Below are 21,469 nucleotides of genomic sequence, written 5' to 3'. Positions count from 1 at the left end.
GGCTGCTTAAGGATAAAGGAGGCAACGTGTCTGGAGGCAGAGGAGTTTGGGGAGGTCCTTTTCCCAGACTAAAGGAACTTGGTCAAGGTGGGGTCAGAATAGAACAAGATTATATGCTGGACCATGTTGAGATTAAGAAAGAGGGAGTGCTGGATCTTCTTCAAAACAGTAGATTGATGTCCCCGGGACTGGACAAAATATACCCTGGGTTGCTATGGGAAGGGAGGGAAGAGATTGCTGGGGCTCTGGCGATGATCTTTGCATCCTCCTTGGCCTCAGGAGAAGTGCCAGAGGATTGGAGAATGGCAAATGTGGTCCCCATGTTTAAAAAAGGTATAGGGAGAATCCTGGGAATTATAAACCAGTGAGTCTTACATCAGAAGTGAACAAACTATAGGAGAGGATTCTCAAGGACAGGATTTATGAGCATTTGGAGAAGTACAGTCTACTCAGGGATAGTTAACATGGCTTTATGAGGGGAATGTCATGCCTCAAAAGCCTAATTACGTTTTTTGAGGCGGTAACAAAATATATTGTAAAGGTAGGGCAGTAGATGAGATGTATATGTATTTTAGTAAGGCATTTGACAAGGTCTCCCATGAGAGTTACGTTCAGAAAGTCATGAGGCATGGGATCCATGGAACCTCGGCTTGCTTGTAGAAAGCAGAGAGTAGTAGTGGATGGGAAGGTTTCTGCTTGGAGGACAGTGACTAGCGGAGTTACACAGGGATCTGTACTGTGACCCCCTACTCTTTGTAATTTTTAGAAATGACTCAGACAAAGAAGTAGAGGATGGGTCAGTAAATTAGAGGATGATACGGAGGTTGAAGGAGTTGTAGATAGTGTTGAAGGTTATCAAGTTGGGAGGAAAAGTGGTAGATGGAGTTCAACCCAGATAAGTGTGAAGTGATGCATTTTGGAAAGTCAACCTTGAAGCCAGAGTACATGGTTAATGGTAGGATACTCAACAGTGTGGAAGAACAGAGTCCAAATCCATAGATCTTTCAAGGTCACTGTGCAGATTAATGGGATAGTTAAGAAAGCCTATGGTAACCAGGGTATTAATCAGAAGATTGAGTTCAATAGTCATGAGGTGATGATGCAGCTCCATAAATCTCTGGTGAAACTACACTTTAAAAATTGTGTTCTGTTCTGGACATCTCATTATAGGAAGGATTGGAAGCTATGCAGAGGGTCCAGTGGATATTTACCAAGATGATGCCTGGATTGGAAAATATATCTTATGAGGTAAAGTTAGCAGGAGCTGGGGCTTCTCTCTTTGGAGTGAAGAAGGATGAAATCTACAAGATTATGAGAGACGTCAATAAAACAGACAGCCAGCACCTTTTTCCCGAGGGCAGGAAAATCAAACACCAGAGGACATCTAAACAAAGTGAAAGGAGGAAGGTTCATCTGAGACATCAGGATGTTTTTTAAGATTAAATTTTAAATTTAGACATACAGCACAGTAACAGGCCGTTTCGGTCTATGAGTCTGTGCCATCCAATTTACCCAGTACGATTTGAGGAAAATCAGACCCCTTGGGGAAAACCCATGCAGACACGGGAAGAATGAACAAACTCCTTACAGACAGCACAGAATTCAAACTCTGGTCTCAATCGCTGGTGCTATAAAGGCGTTGCGCTACCTGCTACACCAACCGTGCCATCCAGGGAGTTACACAGAGAGTTGTAAGTGCCTAGAATGCCTTGGGCTGGAACAATAGGGGCATTTATGAGACTCTTAGATAGGCATATGGATGAAAGAAAAATCAAGGATTATAAGGTAGGGAGGAATTAATTTTTTTGGGTATATATAAGTCGGCACAACATCATGGGCTGAAGGGCTATAATTTTTTCTAAGTTCTATGTTAAAAGATAACAGAAAAGAAAGTTTTCCTGCAGGCCATTGGAAATGACCAAGCAATAAGATACCTTGGAAGAGCTTGTGTTTACAATAGTTCAGTTCTGTCCTTAGAACTCACCTCAGCATCTGCCAGTATCCTCCGTGAAAATAGATGAGCAGTGTTGGAGCTGCAATTATAAAAGAAAATTAGAGTTAGGGGCCTATTTTATCCAGTCCTGTAATCTTTATGTATCAAGATGAACATTACAAACGATTTAATAATATTAAATTGCAATGTCAGAACATTTGTATTTGCACACACATTGCAGCAGGTGCAATTTTAGTTTGCTGATACATTAAGATTAACTTGACCATTAACATTTTATTATAATGATTTGCTTTTGTCTTCTTTTCCCTCAACTTACATTTTGGAACAAGAATGTGGGCAGGAGGTCCAACCCAAAAATTGCAGCTAATCCAGGAAACCAGTGCTTTAGGTGATTCCCCAGCCTTTCTCTGCTTTAGGGTCTATGAATAACACAGATTATAATGGTAATGATAGCCAAAACCCTGTCTCGTAGTTCCATGCTTTAATGGAAAGCATGAAACACTTTTCACTATTACAGTACAAGTCCTCAAATCTGGACTGCTCAGGGAACAGTTCGGCCTGAATTTTTGGATTTTCCTGATTCTTAGGCAGCATAGCTGTGATGCTTGTGCAATGCATGCACTCACGTAATGTACGCATGTATGTAATGCATTCAAGCATGCATGTAATGCATTACACACACGATGGACGCAGAAGGCGAGAGTTTTCAAGAAGTCTGGATTCTTGCGAGTTCTGGATTTCATGCGAGAGTTTTCGAGAAGTTCAGATTCTGAGTTGATCTGAATTTAAGGTGTTCATATTTGTGGACGTTTTCTATTCTTTGCAAACAATGTTTGAGAGAAACTGATCTTAGCCACATCCAGTTGATTTTGTAAAGACTGATGTAACTGTGAACACTGATGTTGAAGTCATTTGTGAAAAGGAAATGAATCAGTACAGTTAAAGTCTTCCTGGATTTTTGGCTGCATTTTACTGGTATTAGCTCAGTCTTCTCCAATGATCAGATTTCACAACTCCTTCAGCCAAACTGGGCCAAATGCTTAGGCTTCATCAGGCTCAGGATATCATCAGCTTTCTTAAACCTATGAAAGAATTAATCACAGTGATCTCCACTTGATAGTTTAGGGTAACTACTCCGTTCAACCTTCCATTCTGAAACTGTATAATATTGCTTTAATATCCAATATTAAAAGTAGTTTCGTGTTCCATGGTTAGTTCCAACAACAACCTTGTGCACAGCAATAAGCTTGCACACGACATCAACAAAAGGAAGGAATGGATTGTGAACCAGGAAAAGAAAATCAGGAGAACACAAACCAGTCCTCCTCGTGGAGTTAGCAGGAGAGCATTCTGATTGGTTGCATCACTGTCTGGAATAGAGGTGTCAATGCACAGGAGAGGAACAGAGGGTTGTAAACTCAGCCAGTGCCATCACAGACATTAGTTTGCACTCCATTAAAGGACATCTTTAAGAGGCGATGCCTCAAGAATGCAGCTTCTATCAGTCAGGTCATGCCTTCTTCTCATCGCTACCATCAAGAAAGTAGAGGAGTCCAAAGACACCCATTCAACACTACAAAAACAGCTTCTTCCTCCTCTTCCGCCAGATTTCTGAACGGACAATCAACCTATAGACATCACCTCACTTAACCATAACCATATAACCATTTACGGAGCGGAAACAGGCCACGTTGGCCTTTCGAGTCCGCACCGGTTCACTGATTTTGTGCGCCCTCTTCAGGCAATGGTCCCGATGGGTTTGGCACTCAAATTCCAACTTCAGTGGCTGAATTCTTCCATTGTTCTCTTTTTTTTACACTAGTTATTTATTTTGTTAAGTCTTGTATTTACAGGATTGCAATTAATACTGTAGTCATTTTGCACCTTGTTTTGCTGCAAAACAACAATTTTTGTGACTCGTTCATGACAATAAACCTGATTCTGCCTCTGCTCAGTTTAACAGCTGTTGGAGGGTCTGATCAAGAGCATAAGCCAGAATTTTAATATGAAAATTTTGAAATGGTCATATTTAAATCCAGGTTCAAGAACAGTATCTACGTTCAAGAACAGTTTTTATCCAATAGATATCAGACACTTGAACCTCCCTGCGCGACTTTAACCCTAACCATAAACTACCCTGTCTGCACTACTGAAACGTCACTTTTTTCTTGCTCTAACTGCAAATTGGAATATTTATTTACCTGTATTTTTGTATTTATTATCTTTTTTTTGGTCTTCCATTTCTGGTCATTTAATTTTTTATTATTGTACGTGGCCTATCTTTTTGCACCTCTTTGTACAAACTTCAGGGGAATCTGCACATTTTACTTATATACATGGCAGTAAACTCACATTGAACATACACAAACTTATGGACATCTTTTACATGATTTATAGGCTGGGGGTGGAGGGCATTTCCTGTTGGCTCTCCACTTCCACCACTAAGTCAATAAAATATTTCATTATAGCTGGTTACTTAGCAGCAGGATGCTTGTTTTGCAACCAATTTATCTAATATTTCCTTTCCGGCTTCTTAAAGCCTTATTTGTGAGTTTTTAACATGGAAAATAAGCTCCTCAAATGTCATTACACTTTAACAAACTCTTCTATATTATTTAGTGAAATATTATTGCACTTCGATTGCATATTGAATATGCAGTACATGCAAGATGTTTAAAACGATGTTCAGTAGATAATTCTAGACAAGGCTAGCACTGATTCACTGTCAAAAATCTGATCCAGATTCACTTTTCATCATGTGGTTGTCGCTGGATGTTTCATTGCCTCTTTACCTATTCTAAGAGTGGATTTGATCATCACCTCAAACACAATTTATCTGAATTTTTGGACTGATGTTATTGCAAGAAAGGAACTGTTCTAACTTTGACTTGAAAATGAGTACTGTTGTACACAGGAAAAACTCTCCAGCATTTCCATAGCTAAGTTTCTTCCAGAGAAGGGACAGGATTGTCATACTAGTCACATTGACAAGAATTCATAGTTTGCTTGAGAGAAGTGTTGTTTGCTTCTTGCCTTATTTAATGAACTCAGTGTGTTACATGCCGCACCAACAGAATGTAATTAATTTAACCACTCGGACCTTTAAAATCTGAACCAGGTCAATACTCTTTTTCGATGTAATGCACTCATGGTGACAGAAATGAAAAATCACCAACCAGCCAACTTGGATTTGTGAGTCTTTCTTATTTCTGCTAGATAGAATTTGAAGAATATTTAATAAGAGTTTATTATCATTTACATAAATACAATGTATAGATGAACCAAAATTCTTATTGCTGCATCCATACAGGTACCTAGGATACACTAACTACAATAGTATAACTGAAATAGGTTTAAATAATTTAACTGATAAACCTTTTAATGACTAAAACAAGACAATTAAATGATTTCCATCATCAGTTTTATGTATTCTACTGACCAAAACTTAATTTGTATTCAGAATAGGGAAAAGAACATACAGCACAGTCCAAGTCCTTCAATTCGAAATGCTCTGCCGATCTATTGAATCCTACAGTCTCATTCATTCCTTCCTCAAACACAGAACCTTTTTTTTAAATTACATCCATGTGCCCATCTAATTGAATTACCCTATTGTACTAGGCCTCCACAACCACCCCCAGCAATGCATTCCAGGTACCCACCATTCTTTGAGGAAAGAAACTTACTGCTCACGACTCCCCTGAACTTTCCTCCACTCATCTTAAATCAATGTCCTCTTGTATTTGCCATTTCTCTGCCCAACTGTTCATCCTGTTTATATCCTGTTGTAACCTTCTACACTATCCACAACACCTCTAATCTTCATGTCATCTGCAAACTTAATGACCCACCCCTCCATTTCTTCATCCAAGTCATTTATAAAACATCTCTCCCAGAAAAGATCCCTGCAGAACTTAATGAGTCACTGACCTCTAGGCAGAAAATGTTCTGTCTACAACTACCCTCTGCTTTCTGCAGGCAAGCCAATTCCAAATCTGAGCAGCCAATGTTCTTTGGATCCCATGGCTCATGACTTTCTAAATGAGCCTACTATGAGGAATCTTGTTAAATGCCATGCTAAAATCCATAAACACCAATCAATTAGCTTGCCTTCATCAATTTCCTTTGTCACCTCCTTGAAAAAAAATCGCAAAGCCATACTGACAATCCCTGAGGTGACTGGGCTTTTATAAATGCATGAAAATCCTACCCTTAAGAATCCTCTACAATAGTTTACCCACTACCGGCATAAGAATTCCCAAGATTCTCCCTATTACCTTTCTTAAACCTCCAGTATCTCCCTTGTGGCTAGGGAGGATGCAAAGATCAGCATCAGTTACTCCAGAAATCTCTTCTCTTGCTTCCTGTAGTAATCTTGGGTACATTCCATCCAGCCCTGGGGACTTATCTCTGTGAATATTTTCAAGAAGATTCAGGCACTTGCTCTTTATTAACCTCGACATGCTCCAGCACATTAGTATGTTCAACACTGACCTCATATTCACCCAACATCCCTCTCCCTAGTGAACACCGAAGCTAAGTATTCATTTTGGACCTCCCCTACCTCCTCTGCCTCCAGGCACATGTTCCCCCCCCCCCCACTTTATTCATAATCGGTCCTACCCTCACTCTCATCATCCTTCTGTTCTTCACATACCTGTAGAATGCCTTTGGTTTTCCTTAATCCTACTTGTCAAGGTCTTCTTAGGCTGGCTTATAGCTCTCAAAATACTGTTAAAAGTTGCTACCTGAACATTTACACTTATGTTATCTATAATTATATTGAAACAAGAGAGATTCTGATACTAGCTAATGCAGCCCAGGCAAATGACTTCTCTTTGGCTTGGCTTCGCGGACGAAGATTTATGGAGGGGGTAAATGTCCACGTCAGCTGCAGGCTCGTTTGTGGCTGACAAGTCCGATGCGGGACAGGCAGACACGGTTGCAGGGGAAAATTGGTTGGTTGGGGTTGGGGGTTGGGTTTTTCCTCCTTTGTCTTTTGCCAGTGAGGTGGGCTCTGTGGTCTTCTTCAAAGGAGGTTGCTGCCCGCCGAACTGTGAGGCGCCAAGATGCACGGTTTGAGGCGATATCAGCCCACTGGCGGTGGTCAATGTGGCAGCCACCAAGAGATTTCTTTAGGCAGTCCTTGTACCTCTTCTTTGGTGCACCTCTGTCACGGTGGCCAGTGGAGAGCTCGCCATATAACATGATCTTGGGAAGGCGATGGTCCTCCATTCTGGAGACATGACCCACCCAGCGCAGCTGGATCTTCAGCAGCGTGGACTCGATGCAGTCGGCCTCTGCCATCTCGAGTACTTCGATGTTAGGGATGAAGGCGCTCCAATGAATGTTGAGGATGGAGCAGAGACAACGCTGGTGGAAGCGTTCTAGGAGCCGTAGGTGATGCCGATAGAGGACCCATGATTCGGAGCCGAACAGGAGTGTGGGTATGACAACGGCTCTGTATACGCTTATCTTTGTGAGGTTTTTCAGTTGGTTGTTTGTCCAGACTCTTTTGTGTAGTCTTCCAAAGGCGCTATTTGCCTTGGCGAGTCTGTTGAAAAGAACTAATGCCAAACAAATAAACGAAATAACCCCGTGCCACTTTTATATCCCTAGCCAACATCACTAAAACAGACTGACTCATATCACATTGCTGTTTCAGGAGTACACTGCAGATATTACCTGTCATGTTTCTTTTATTATAACAGTGACTACAAAAAGTATCTAATTAATTTTAAAGAATGTCAGACTATTCTGTGGTAGTAATATCTTTTCTTTTGAGCTATATATAATGACAAAGCTATCTATAATTTGCTGGACTGGAAATGATTGTGTAATTCCCATCATTCAAATTTGGCCACTCTGCCGTGAATGAATAAAGATTATTCCTGGGCATATAAATTGTACTTTTCTTTCTGTAGAAACGTGTCTAATTTTTCAGAAAGTACTGTCAATTCTAACTGCCTTTAGCATTTGATTCCTTAATACATTGGTTTCATTTGAGTGCTAAAGAGATTGCTGTAAGTCACCTCATCTGCTTCATTGGATGATGCAGTGTTGTCAGTAAATAATCTTTCTTTTTTCATACAGATCAATAATATTCAATGTCTGATCCCATAGCTGATGAGAAATGTTATCTCAGCATGGAAATAGTGAAGTTGTTTCAGAAAAAGAGCCAAATAGACCTCTGGTAATCAAGAGAGACTGCAGATCCTGGAAAGCTGAAACAACGCACACTCTGCAGGTCAGACAGCATCCATGGGAGAATGCTGCTTACTGCCTTCCACAGATGCTGCCTGACCCTCCAGCACTTTGTGTTGCTCCAAAGAGACCCCATTCTATTCTAATTTTAGCATCTAAGCGGACATTTCAGTGGAATTAGATTCTACCACAATGTCCCATGAAGAACAGTAGTTTGCATATATTAATTGTCAGAGCTAACATTAAAATAATGAGCTCTATGAATAAAGTGTTTGAGTGGGCAGATTCTCACTGGCTTCAGAAGAGGCGAGTTGAGAAAATTGGCAGCGACAAAATGGTTTCATGAAGTGCAGTTCATGATACAATCCAAATGAACACAGTCATAACAATATTTTTAAAAAGCAATAACAGCAGGTTATTGGAAAAAATACCCCATGCATTAAGTAAAACTCTACTGCTGGATTATGTTATTCTACAAACCTGTCGATGAGTTTGGAGGTAGATAAATGTCTAACTTCTCATAATCCTCTTGTCCATAGGCTTCATCTAAATTTGTATGAGCTTCATTGCGACCTTTAATGGTACCTGAAATGTAAGATAAAGGATATTTGTATTCTTTTACTAATTTTGTTTATACTGCACGATCAGTTAACTCTACTTCCATAACAGCTATATCCTGCTTCTTTTAACATACACTAGGATACAATTTTCCCAAACCATTTGAGAAAAAAAATAGTTTAAAAAAAGTGCTTTTCAGACTGGAGAGAAGTCCACAAATGCAAATACTAGGCTTAGCAACTTGGAGGTTTAGAGAACTATGAGAAGGATAGGAATAGACATCAAGGAGATATAGGCAAGTTGGTGAAATGGGAAGATAGGTAATAGTTGAAATTATACATTGAAAAAATGTGATATGCTATATTTTGGAAGGAAGAATAAGAACCACCAAAAGAATCTAGTGTCCATAATTCTACAAGTACCTGTATTTCAAAACAGAGAAACCCAGGGTTGCATAGTTCATTCAAATGTAGAAAAGTTGTTGAAAATTCCAGAGTATGAGACCAAACTACTCTTTCTTCATGAACCAACTGTTCATCTCTGGAAGCAACCTCAGAAATCTTCCTTCCACTACCTCTGATGCAAATATAGCATTCCTTAAATTTGGAGAAAACTGGATGTGGTTCTCTAGGTGTGTCCTTAACAGCACCATGCAAAACTGCATCAAAATTTCCCGACTCTTATAGTCCATACCACTTGCAATAAAAGTCAACGTTCCATCATCCTTCCTAATTATTTACTCCAACCTTTTGTGTTTTATGTACCAGGACCCCCAGATCCCTTTGTATTACAACAATTTGTAGTTATAATCATTCTTCCTTCTAAAGTGGATAATCTCAAATTTTCCCACTTTACAGTTCATCTGCTAACATTTTAATTTAACCACGTACTGTATCTTTACAAAGTCCTCCTCACTCTTGATAAAGAGCCTTTGATCTGAAACATTAGCTATGTTTCTCTCTCCACTGAAGCAGTCAGATTGATCTGCCAAGTTTCCAATCTTTCTTTTCCAAATTTACAGATCAGAAATAGAGATGTCCATTGACGATCACATTTGTGCCATAGAAATAACAGCAAAAGAGCCTAACCACCTATCCTTAATATTCAATGGCATTGCCATTGCCAAGTCTCTCGCCAGAAATTCAATTGGAACATTCCTGTCAATACTTCAAGAGCAAGATCAGATCTTGAATGATACCAAAACCAACCTGGCCTCATTCAATTGGTCTGGACTTGATCTTTATTGGTTACGTGCCTGGCCAGCAAAGTTATTTGTGAGTACAGGCATACCATATCGATCTCATTGAAATATAGGATCTCCCTGTAAATGTGTTCCTGTTATCAACCTCACTTGGCCTACATGTGACTGATCCACATTTTTGGATTATTTCTTAAATGGTATTTGAAGTATTATGAGCAGTTTTGAGGAAAGATATGCTGGTATTGGAGAGGGTTCAGATGAGAATGATTATGTGAATGATCCCAGGGATGAGAGTGTTAACATATGAGGAGTGTTTAATGGCTCTAGGTTTGCACTTGCTGGAGTTTAGAAGGAGGTTGGGGCAGAACTCATTGAAAGGGCTTATTAGAGAGAACATGGAGAAGATGTTCCCAGAAGTAGGACAGTCAAGGACCTGAGGGCACAGCCTCAAAATAAAAGGATGTCTCTTTAGAATAGAGATGAAGAGAAATTTCTTGAGCCAGAAAGTGCGAAATCTGTAGAATTTGATGCCATGCATGGCTGTGGAGCCTGTTACTAAGTATATTTAAAGCACAGGTTGATATGTTCTTGATTAGTAAGAGTGTCAAAGATTATAGGGCGAAGGCAGGAGAATGTAGTTAAGAGGAAAAATACATCAGCCATGTTCAAATGGTGAAGCAGACTTGATGGCCAAAAGGCCTAATGCTGCCCCTACATCTTATGTTCATTGCAAGCACTGCCCACATCCCAAGAACAATTAAATATTACGGAAAAAATGTTCAAACCCAATTTGCGGAAAAGCCCTGATCAGAGTTTTACAGAAATAATATCAGCGTTATTCTCTGAGAAACTGGAAGAAAATTAGTAAATTAAACTAACAAAGGCTCTATTAAACAAAATAATCTACAGTAAAGCATAAATCCTTTCCCTGCTCTTGTCTGCTACATGGAGAAAATCATCCAGCTACTCTTCAGAGATAGGTTATGACTAAACACATATCCTTAAAGTGGTAAGTGCCCAATATTACGGCACTTATATCGCAGAAACATAACTGTGAATTGCCCGTAGAACAACTAACCTTTAGTCATTTCTTTGATGTGAGATTCTATGACTTCAGATCTGTCCATACGGTGCGACCAGCAACTGGGAGAGTACTGCTTTTCTAGTTCCTAAACCAAAAAAAATGTTAACAAATATACTATTACACTCGACCACGTGAAATAGTCAAGCCATTTTTACCTGTTTTGGGATATTGGACACGATGAAAGTTTAGTTATTCTGCTGTTATCTGCAAATGGCTGATTTACATTTAGAGTTTGTTTGATCCATATGAACCAAATCATCAGGTCTACGCTCATTTACCTTTTGATTAGTAATTGAAAAATCTAGAAAGTCAGCACAGAAACTTGAAATACAAGGGTAGAAACCAAAAGTGCATATTGTGCATTACCATGACTTGGTAAAGGAAATCGTATGGGTTCCACAACTTCATTTTAACCTTCATGAAATGTGGCTGGGTGCTGGTGATGCCTTATTATCAATAACTTGAAAGACTGGAGTTACGGAACAATAGGCTTTTATTTTCAATAAACTTGAAGGTCATCCCATGCTGTGACCAAGGCTTCCTGGGGAGGGGTTATAGTGTCGGACCCTTTATACAGGGTCAAGAGGGAGGATCCACAGGTACAGTCACAGAACAAAGTGGCACCAGATTAATGAGTGTACATCAGTTCACCACATTTACAACTTGTTTTTTTTTAAATTTTGTCCAGCAGGGTGTCATGGGGTGTAAAGTCTTACAGGCTAAGTCTGTCCAGTGGCCTGGGTCTTCTGTTGTGCCCGGCAGAGTCCCAGTTGTTGTGCTGTCGCTGGGGCTATTGTTGAGTCCTGGTCCTTCAGTGCTGTGTCGACCTGCTAGGGGCATGGCGACTCAACCGGAATGACTGGGATGGGGGTGGGGTTACGGAGCGATGGTATGTAGTGTGTGTCCATGGAAGGGAGGGGGTGCTGTTTGGTGGGTATACTCCTCGGGTGCCCCCACTCGGGTGAGGTCCTGGAAGGAGACAGTTTCCTTGCATTCATCTAGGTAGGCCACATACGCACATTGGGGGTTTGCACGGAGGAGTTCCACTCTTTCAACCAGTTTTATGGCTCCTCATGTTTCCATAGCATGACTGGCCCTGGGGGCGTCAACCAGGATGGCAGGGTGGTCCCCAGCGCAGACTTCCTGGGGAATTAGAACGTTTGTTTGTGAGGGGTAGCATTAGTGGCAGTACATAACAGTGATCTGATAGCATGGAGCGCCTCGGGAAGGACCAAGTGAGAGACTGGCCACCCCCGGACAAGGGCAAGGAGGATGGCCTTCCACACAGTGGCATTCTGCCTCTCCCACTGGTCGTTCCTTCAGGGGTTATAACTAGTGGTCCTGCTGGCAGCCATACCTCTGGCCAGCAGGTATTGGGGCAGCTCATCACTCATAAAAAAGGTCCCCCGGTCACTGACAGGGCGAACAAGTTGTGCAGTGCCCTGATGACCATGGTGGTGGTCATTTCTGGGCAGGGGATGGCAAAGGAGAAACATGAATACTCACCGATGACTGAGAGGAAATACACGTTGTGGTTAGTGGAAGGAAGGGGGCCCTTGAAGGTACTCAGGCACTCAAAAGACTGTGTAGCTTTTACCAGGTGTTCCTTACCTGGTCGACAGAAGTGCGGTTTGCCCCAGGTCATGTCTCTGACATCCCCAACAGAATATGGCAGATTACGAGATGTGATGAAGTGGAAAAATCTTGTGACACCGGGATGGCAAAGGACATTGTGGAGGGTTTTGAAGCGGTCTATCTGTACACTGGCACATGTCCCTCAGGACAGGGCATCTAGGGGCTCGTTGAGTTTTCCCGGCTGATACAGAATATTGTAGTTATAGGTGGTGAGTTTGATCCTCCACCTCAAAATTTTAAAATTCTTTATCTTACCCTGTTTGTTGTTAAATGTGAATGCCACAGCCCATTGGTCCATGAGCAGGGTAAAATGTCTGCCAGCCAGGTAATTCCTCCAGTGCTACACTGCCTCAACTATTGCCTGAGCCTCCTTCTCGATGGAGGAGTGTCCGTCTTCAGGGCCTTGGAAGGTACGGGAGAAGAAGGCCATAGGCCGACCTGCCTGATTAAGGGTGGTGGCCAGGGTGAAATCAGATGCGTATACCTCGTTGACTTTCCCCCTGTTCTTGTCCTTGAGTATATCCATTGCCTCTCTGTATATTGAGGCATCCCTGATTTTCAGGAACACTCGATGTCTGACCCAGGAGAAGAGTAGGTGCAGCTTGTTTGCCTCCGTGGCCACATTTCCATAGGAATTTTGCAGAAAGACCTCAAAGCAGTGTAGTCAGAGTTCAAAGAGGTCTGAGGTTTCAGGCGACTGTGGGTTGATCTCCAGCTATCAGGCTTCGAGTTGTTCCAGCTTTGGAAAAATTTATTGTAAATAAAATTAATGCACTATCGATAACTCGAAAGACTGGAGTTACAGAACAATAGCCTTTTATTCACAATAAACTTGATGGTCATCCTGTGCTGTGACCCAGGCTTTCTGGGGAGGGGTTATAGCATTGGAGCCTTTATACAGAGTCATGAGGGAGGAGCCACGGGTACAGTCACAGAATGGGGCGGAGCCAGATAAATGAGTTCACCATAGCTGGTAATCACAAATTCAGGGAAGCTTAAAACTTTTCTTTGGAACAAAAGGCCTTTATAACTCTTCCTTCAAAGAAAATGAACCTATATCATTGAGGATGGAGAAATTCCAGGACAGTGGCTAACCCAGCAGAGGGTTAATGGCCGCTTTGTGCTGGCCATTATAACTATGTTGTGGGAAAATGCCCTGGGTTAATCAACTGGCTAACTGCAGATCATGTTGCCAAGACATCAACCACAATCTTATCATTCATTGCCTTTGTTATGCCAGCACAGCCTTTTGTTGATTGAAGACTGCATTTGAAAAGCAATACTTCAGACCTGGCCTAAGTCTTGTGGTCCACTGGTCAGTGATGATCCCTGCCCTCCTATATGCTTCTGAGAACTAGACTACAAAAGGTACTTCAAGGTGCTGGAAAAATAATGTTGTCTCTGTAAAATCCTCCCAGCTCACTAGAAAGGTCAGTAAATCATTAACAGTATTCAACTGCCACACCAGAATCCCCAGAATTGAGGACGAAGTTATACTCACTTATCAGCGCTGGGCAGGTCATGTTATTGACACCAGACTCCCAAAACTCTATTCCAAGGTGTCTCATGGGAAGAAATTATCAGGTGAATGGAGAAAAGGATTCAAAGATGTGCTCAAAATGTACATGTAAAAGTGCAATATTCCCTGGAATCCCCTCGTTCTGGTCTCCCCCACCAATGGAAACAACCTACCTCTATCTTATCTATGCCCTTCATACTGCAGAAGGAGCATTTTGGATGGTCGGAGAACTAGAGGGGGCTGAGAAATAGTCGGTGGCCCTGTTGTGTCTGCCTTGTTAAACGTTACATTTTCACAATGAAGACTTTGGTAAAATGCCAAGGATTTTTGATTCACTGATGCATGTTGCTATTTTAATCATGTACAGGCTGGATCTCAGATTTCTTGTTTTATATTTAACTTTTGTTTACTCAATCTGGTCATTTCTTACTTGGAATTAACGACAAGCAGATCCAAAACACCCTGACGTCAGATACGGATCTGTGGCAATAATCAATTCCACTCCAGTTAGGCACGACTCAATGTGATAAAATTTAGAAATGAAATAATATTCATCCATGCAATTCTAAAACATTACATGCACTTCTCCTTCAACACTACCTTTACTGCAATGCTGACATTATAATTTCTAACCATACTGGCTGTTGTGGCCATTCAAAATCCTCAAATCACTTTCTACCTCTTGGTTTATAGCTTCGTAAGAAATAGGAGCAGGAGTAGGCCCACTGGCCCGCCGAGCCTGCCCCACCATTCAATGAGATCATCATCGATCTGATGATAGACTCATCTCCACTGACCTGCTTTTTCCCCATATCCCTTAATTACCCTACTTTGTAAAAACCTATCCAACCTTGTCTTAAATATATTTACTGAGGAAGCCTACACTGCTTCAATGGGCAATGAATTCCATTGACTCACCACTCTGGGGGAGGGGAAAGCAGTTCCTCCTCATCGACTATCCTGAATCTTGAGGCTTTGTCCCCTCGTTCTGGTCTCCCCCACCAATGGAAACAACTTACCTACCTCTATCTTATCTGTGCCCTTCATAATTTTCTATGTTTCTATAAGATCAGCTCTCCTAAATTGCAGTGAGTACAGTCTCAGATGACTCAATCGCTCCTCATAGGCTAACCCCCTCATCTCTGAACATCCTTCCTCGAGTAAGGAGACCAGAACTGCATGCACTAATCCAGATGTGGCCTCACCAGTACCTTGCACAGTTGCGGCATAACCTCCTTGCTCCTAAATTCCACCCCTCTCACAATGAAGACCAACATTCCATTTGCCTTCTTGATAGCCTGCTGCACCTGCAAACCCACCTTTTGTGATTCATAATGGTTAATCTCGATTGTGCTTCATCCCATCTTGTCTTGTGTAAGGAGTGTTTACAGCTCTGAAAATGTTTGTTCGGTTACTTCTTAATTGGATGAGGGGTTCTGAGGATTCAGTTCCAGACTCTTGCCTAACATTGAGTGAAATCCTTTTCCTCAACTCTTCCCTAATCCTTTCATCTTTTAAATCAATTCTATTGGGTCCTTTAAGGAAAATATCTCCTTCACTTAGAGACCTGAAGTTAATCTCCCTTCAGTTTCAAATCAATCATTCTTTAGTCCTGGTACATTCTCCTGTCCATCCCTCACACCATTGAAGAGTATATGGATTATTTTTTTCTTTCCTGAGATTAAAGATATGAAAACAAATTCACTGACCTCTTTATTCATTTTCTTCCAAGAGCTCATTCTGCTTGTTATTTAAGATCCTCCCAGAAATCGTTGTCCACGGCCTGGAATCAGCAGGGGAATTGAAAGAATCAATGTAGAAGATGCACAAAATTAATTGCCTTTTTTTCTAAAATGTATTTGAATGGTGCATAGCACATGTTTTGCAGTCAAAGATATCACTTCAAACATTTCTATGTTTTGTATAATTACATTGCTCAGAGCAGGTGATGCCTTAGATTTACCATCCTTTTGTTTCTGGCTTGAAGAGTCAATTTAGACTCTTGACTCTTGAGAGTTGGATTTAAGGAGAGCCTTTAAAGTAGGAATGACAGGTAGGTTTTGTGCATTGCATGTGTTGAATCTTCAGTTGAGAGAATAGCAAAGTTTGGCCAGACACATTGTACCAGATCCAAACCATTGAAATGGCAACCTTATCAAGTGTTAAACTCATTCTACATGATTAATTCTTTTGCCTGTATGGTGGGGTTCCTTGGGGATGAGGCTGCTTCCTTAAGACACTGCTTCTTGTAGATGCCCTTGATGAAGTGAAGAGTGGTGCCTGTGATGTTACTGGCTGAGTTAACAACTCTTTGGAGTTTCATCTTGTCCTTGCATTGGTGCCTTCATAGCAGACAGTGATCCAACTAGACAGAGTGCTCTCTACCAAACACCTGTAGTAATTTTTGAGAGTCTTTGGTGACCTACCGAATCTCCTCAAACTTCTCACAAAGTACAGATACTTGCAAACATTCCTCGTAATTGCATCGAAATTTAGGCCTCAGGACAGATCGTCAGAAATATTGACACCCATGAATTTGAAGTTCTTGACTCTCTTCAGTGCTAACTCCTCAATGAGAACTGGTTTGTGCTCTCCTGATTTCCTGCTGAAGTCCACAATCAGCTTCTTGGTTTTACTAACATTGAGTGCAACGTTGTTTTTTTGTTACATCACTCTACTAGGTGATCTATCTCCCTCATGAACACTCCCCCATTGCCGTCTGTGATTTTGCTGATGACCAGGGTATCATCGGCAAATTTGTAGACTCCATTTGAATTGTGCCTGGCCACACAGTCATGGGTGTAGACTGAGTAGAGCAGTGGGCTAAGCACGCATTGTTGAGGTGCACCTGTGTTCATCAGTGAGGAGGAGATGTTTCTAATTCGTACTGATTGTGGTCTTCTGATGAGGGGGGTCAAGGATCCAGTTGTGGGGGGGGAGGTGGGGTAGAGGCCCATGTTTTGAAGCTTGTTCACCAGCACTGAGGAAATGATAGTAATGTTTACTGCAAAAAAGGCTTCAGCACCTCTCTGCGTGCCTTACAAGAAATCATGGTCCAATAATTTACTTTATAAATAGTTTACTGTTACACTCAATCATGTTGTGCATTAGAAACATGAATCAGGTCTTGAATGTAAAACAACGGGCGAAGTTTCAGCATGCAATGATCAGCAAGTACAAGATGGAAATTAACCCTCCCCACCTTGTCTCAATGTCCCCTCAACCCAAGATAAGGCCATAAGACGTAGCAGCAGAGGTAGGCCAAGTTCAGCCTATCGAGTCTGCTCCACCATTCAAATCATGACTGATATATTCAACATTATCAATTTAGACACTGACATCCAACACAGTAACAGGCCCAAATGGCCCACGAGCCCGTGCTGCCCATTTATTCCCAATTAACCTCCAATCCTGGCGTATTTTTGAATGATGGGAGCAAACTGGAGCAACTGGAGGAAGCCCACGCAGACACGAGGAGAACATACAAACTCCTTAGAGACAGTGCTGGATTTGAACCCAGGTCCTAATTGCTGGCGCTGTTAAAAGCGTTGTGCTAACCTCTGCTAACTGAGCCTCCAAAATTAAGCTACAAAATGTGTTAATCACATCTCTCACACCACATTGGCCCCTCCCAATAATTTCTCTCAACACCAGTCCTTCCTCTGGATTGCCCCAACTCCCTCAATCTCTGCCCACACTGACCGATGATCTTCAACTTTCTTACTGTGATCTCTTCTCCAGAATCCCAACCGCTTCCTCAGGTTCTCTCTCAACATGGGCTCTGCTTTCCCTGGTACCCAGGGATCCCCTATCTCGGGATCCCCAATCTCCTAACCCATTTTTCCCTGTGATTATTTCTAGATCACCCATCCCAGTCCATGGTCTCTCTTCCACAACTTGTGATCTCATACCCATTGAATAGCTGGGTAGCCTTCAGCTGGGAATTATGGAAGGCAATTTAAATGAGATCTTGCCATCAAATGCAGCATTACCAATTCTTTACAGTCTTCCACAATCCTTTCCCCCGCACCCCACCCACACCAACTCCCCCTGCATCTCAAAGATTCCTGGGTTAAGGCCAAGGAAACTTCAACCATAATCTCAAAGTGACACCAATAAGACTGAACGAAAAATCTAGATTTTAATCATACAAATGAAACTATTGATGCAAGCTTTAATTTTGTACTTACCAGACAACTGTGCTCAGCTTATTGAACTTTGAAATCGATAGCTATGGAATGTTTAGCAACCACTTATGTCATTGGTGAATATTTGTTCAAATAAGACTGTTCAAAAGTCACCCTAGTAATGATAAGGCTGCTCTGTCCAAACAACATTTTTTTTAAATGTTTTAATTTTTCACACTATGAACCATATTGACCAAAATACACATAAACATTTCCCTCTTGAATATACACAGTCATTTTCTCCCCTTTTTCCCCCCTCCCTTTCCTCCCTACTTCCCACCCCCCTCCCCACCCAGTCAACATTTAACATATATGATACATTAAACCCACTAAACAATGTCATCGCACAATGAAAATAAACAAGAAAATTGTGTCATCTACTTTTACACACTGGGTCACAACAGAGAGGGCCTACCGCAGACCTCCACCACCTAAAATGACAGAATGAGAAGAAGACAAAATGAATTGGTCCGAACAACATTTTGAAATGGTCTTGCTCCATTAAAGTTTCAATACACTTACACTAGACCATAGATCAACCTCACATCTGCTATTACAAATTTGCGATATGTTTCTATAAATTTCATAGCTGTACTTCATTCCCAATCATCAGGAAATCCAAAACCACCCTATTTTTGGTTTTCAACATCCTCAGGGTTTATACACTCCTGATGATAGTGCAGTTAATTGGAAAGGATTTCTACTCCTGATCAGAACTGAAAAGCATGGTATTTCTTTGGTATTAGGTGATGGTGCAGGAGTCCTCCCTTTCTGTTCTAAAAACATACTGACATTGGCCATTCCAAAGGAGGACATGGTCACAGGTTACCATATATACACATACACAATGTGTTTGCATTTGTTTTAACATATGTAATATATGGTAACTTATGGCCATGTCCTCCTTTGGAATGGCCACCCTAACATTAACCTTTGAGAGCATGGCATTCATTTCCTGAAGATCATCCACTCTGACTTCCTGGCACTTACGATGGGCTACCTTCAGTAAAGGGGTGGAAATTAGAAACCATTTCACCAGTCTTTTGAGTTTGTAAAGTAGATGTTATTCTGGGTGTAAGGCCTGTTTAAGTGCCAATCATATGTAATTTCCAAGCTTAATCCTCCCCTTGCCTGCATTTTCACAAATTGGTCTGAAGTACAACTATCCAGGCTTTGACCCGCATTTGAATTTTCACCCAATATCTTTGTTTTTTCCATCATGCAATTCTTTCAAAACCAAAATGTATACAAATAACCTTGAATAAAATCGGGAATGTGCACTTTAATTACGTGAATGGTTTGATTACAAATTTAAAACTATGGAGCACAGAGGGAAATAAAGGAAGAAAGTGTCTTTGTCCCAAACATTATGGAGGGCACTGTACGTGCTATTGGGGGGAATAGCCACATGGGTACCCTGCCCTAACTGACCATTCCTTTCCCTCTCATGACTGTCAACCATCTACCTTCCTTCTGCCTCCTTGGTGTGATTGCTTCCCTGCAACTCCTATCTATCATCCCCATAACCTCCCAAATCATCCGGAGTTTATCTAGCTCCAGTGCTGTAACATGGCTTGTAAGGAGCTGCAGCTGGACTTCTCACAGAGAAAGTCGCCAGGGAATGCTTGTTGGTTGACCTAATGGTTGACCAGTGGCCACTGCTTACTTGGAATTTTCATTATAAATTATAATGGTTCAACTTATATGGTCAGTATCAAAATGATGGCACCCATCATTGATAAAAGCTTTCCATAAAGACTTGTCTGACCATTTCCCCTCTTACAGCATTTCTATCACATGGTAACACTGATGCCATCAGCTGACTGAGAAGCCAATCACTCTTAAGAATTCTCACAGAAAGCTTTTCTTGTCAAGTCTCCTGGGGTCAAAGTTGCTCTTCTCGTGTTCTGAGGAGAGTATTTGCCTGTATCTGGTTTCTTAAAACAAGGTGTGGTCGTTGCACACCTTCTAGTACATAACTAGGTCTTAGATCGATGGCAAGAAGGTCCAAGATGATTGTGGATCAGGTCATATCAAATGGCACATGATGCCAAGTTTGGGTTTTCACAGATATCTTGGATCAAAGGGCTAGTTCTCAAGAAGTACCAATAAGTGTCTGTGTCATTAAGTCAGTGTTTGAGTGAGTGTGGCACCAAAGAGCCCTTGTAAAACCAGTCAAAGCGTATCAAGGGGAAAACACTCCAACAGCTAAAGTGATACATCACACAAGTGAAAGTAGTAGTGAGTCGATCTTACCTGCCCCAGGATATCAATGATGGAGTTCCTCAATACAGAGTCCTAGTCCCAAACATTTCAGCTGCTCCATCAGACCTTCCTTTCATTAAAGGTTAAAAATTTGGATGTTTCCATTTAGTTCCATTTGCAACTTATCAGCAAAAATGCCTACATGCAGCAACGCCCAGATAACATCTAGGGCTGGGCTCATAAGTGGCTCGCAATATTCTTGCCATTAGGCAATCACTGTCTTCAACAAGACAGAACCTATTATACCCAACACCACCAGGCTGAGGAACGGCTTCTTCCCACGGACAGTGAAAATACTGAACAAACAAAGGAACTTCTCACACTAACCATCCGAGACCCTCATATGTACAAAGCAAAAAATTTTTATTTGTAAAGACAAAATACTTGCCCTGCATATGTATTGTTTGTCTGTAATATGTGTGGCCTAGTTGTGTGTCTGCATGTTTTGCACTGAGGACAAGAGAATGCTGTTTCATTGGGTTGTACTTGTCTTGTACAAGGACAATAAACCTGACTTATCATATGCCATTGACATTCACCAAGATCTTTAGACCCTTCATTATTATTCTGGAGAGAGCCACTCTTGACCAGATACTCAATCAGCCAACTGTATAAATACAGTGCCTACAAGAGCAGGTCAGACACCAAGTATCCTTAAATGAGTCCCTGATTGAGTTTGTTGTTGAGGAGTCTGATGGTGAAGGGGGAGCAGGTGTTCTTGAACCTGGTGGTGCGAGTCTTGTGGCACCGATACCTCTTTCCTGATGGCAGCAGCGAGAACAGAGCATGTGCTGGGTGATGTGGATCCTTGATGATTCCTGCTGCTATCGGACGGCAGGATGTTCTCTATAGTGGGGAGGGT

The 21,469-nt window shown here is 41.5% G+C and overlaps 1 protein-coding gene across 4 annotated transcripts in view; it reads right to left on the bottom strand.

Annotated features, from left to right (window-relative positions):
* Positions 1-18,426, bottom strand: part of afmid (arylformamidase) — a 50,412-nt gene extending 31,986 nt beyond the window's left edge. The window contains exons 1-5 of one of the 4 annotated variants that reach the window (XM_069929988.1): positions 18,346-18,426; positions 15,865-15,938; positions 10,996-11,086; positions 8,639-8,743; positions 1,985-2,033 (exon numbers count right to left, since the gene is read on the bottom strand). In XM_069929988.1, the coding sequence (XP_069786089.1) occupies positions 1,985-2,033; positions 8,639-8,743; positions 10,996-11,086; positions 15,865-15,894 (275 nt within the window). In that variant the 5' untranslated portion in view covers positions 15,895-15,938; positions 18,346-18,426. Of the gene's footprint in view, positions 1-1,984; positions 2,034-8,638; positions 8,744-10,995; positions 11,087-12,891; positions 13,083-13,120; positions 13,425-15,864; positions 15,939-18,345 lie in introns of those variants that run through there. The other 3 variants (XM_069929991.1, XM_069929987.1, XM_069929989.1) reach the window with 3 other exon arrangements.
* Positions 18,427-21,469: the final 3,043 nt, after the last annotated feature.

Source organism: Narcine bancroftii, chromosome 3 (genome assembly GCF_036971445.1).
Source record: "Narcine bancroftii isolate sNarBan1 chromosome 3, sNarBan1.hap1, whole genome shotgun sequence".
In the NCBI taxonomy this organism is placed as follows: Eukaryota; Metazoa; Chordata; class Chondrichthyes; order Torpediniformes; family Narcinidae; genus Narcine; species Narcine bancroftii.
Note: the sequence above shows the minus strand (reverse complement) of the source record. Positions and strands in the feature narration are given on the sequence as shown.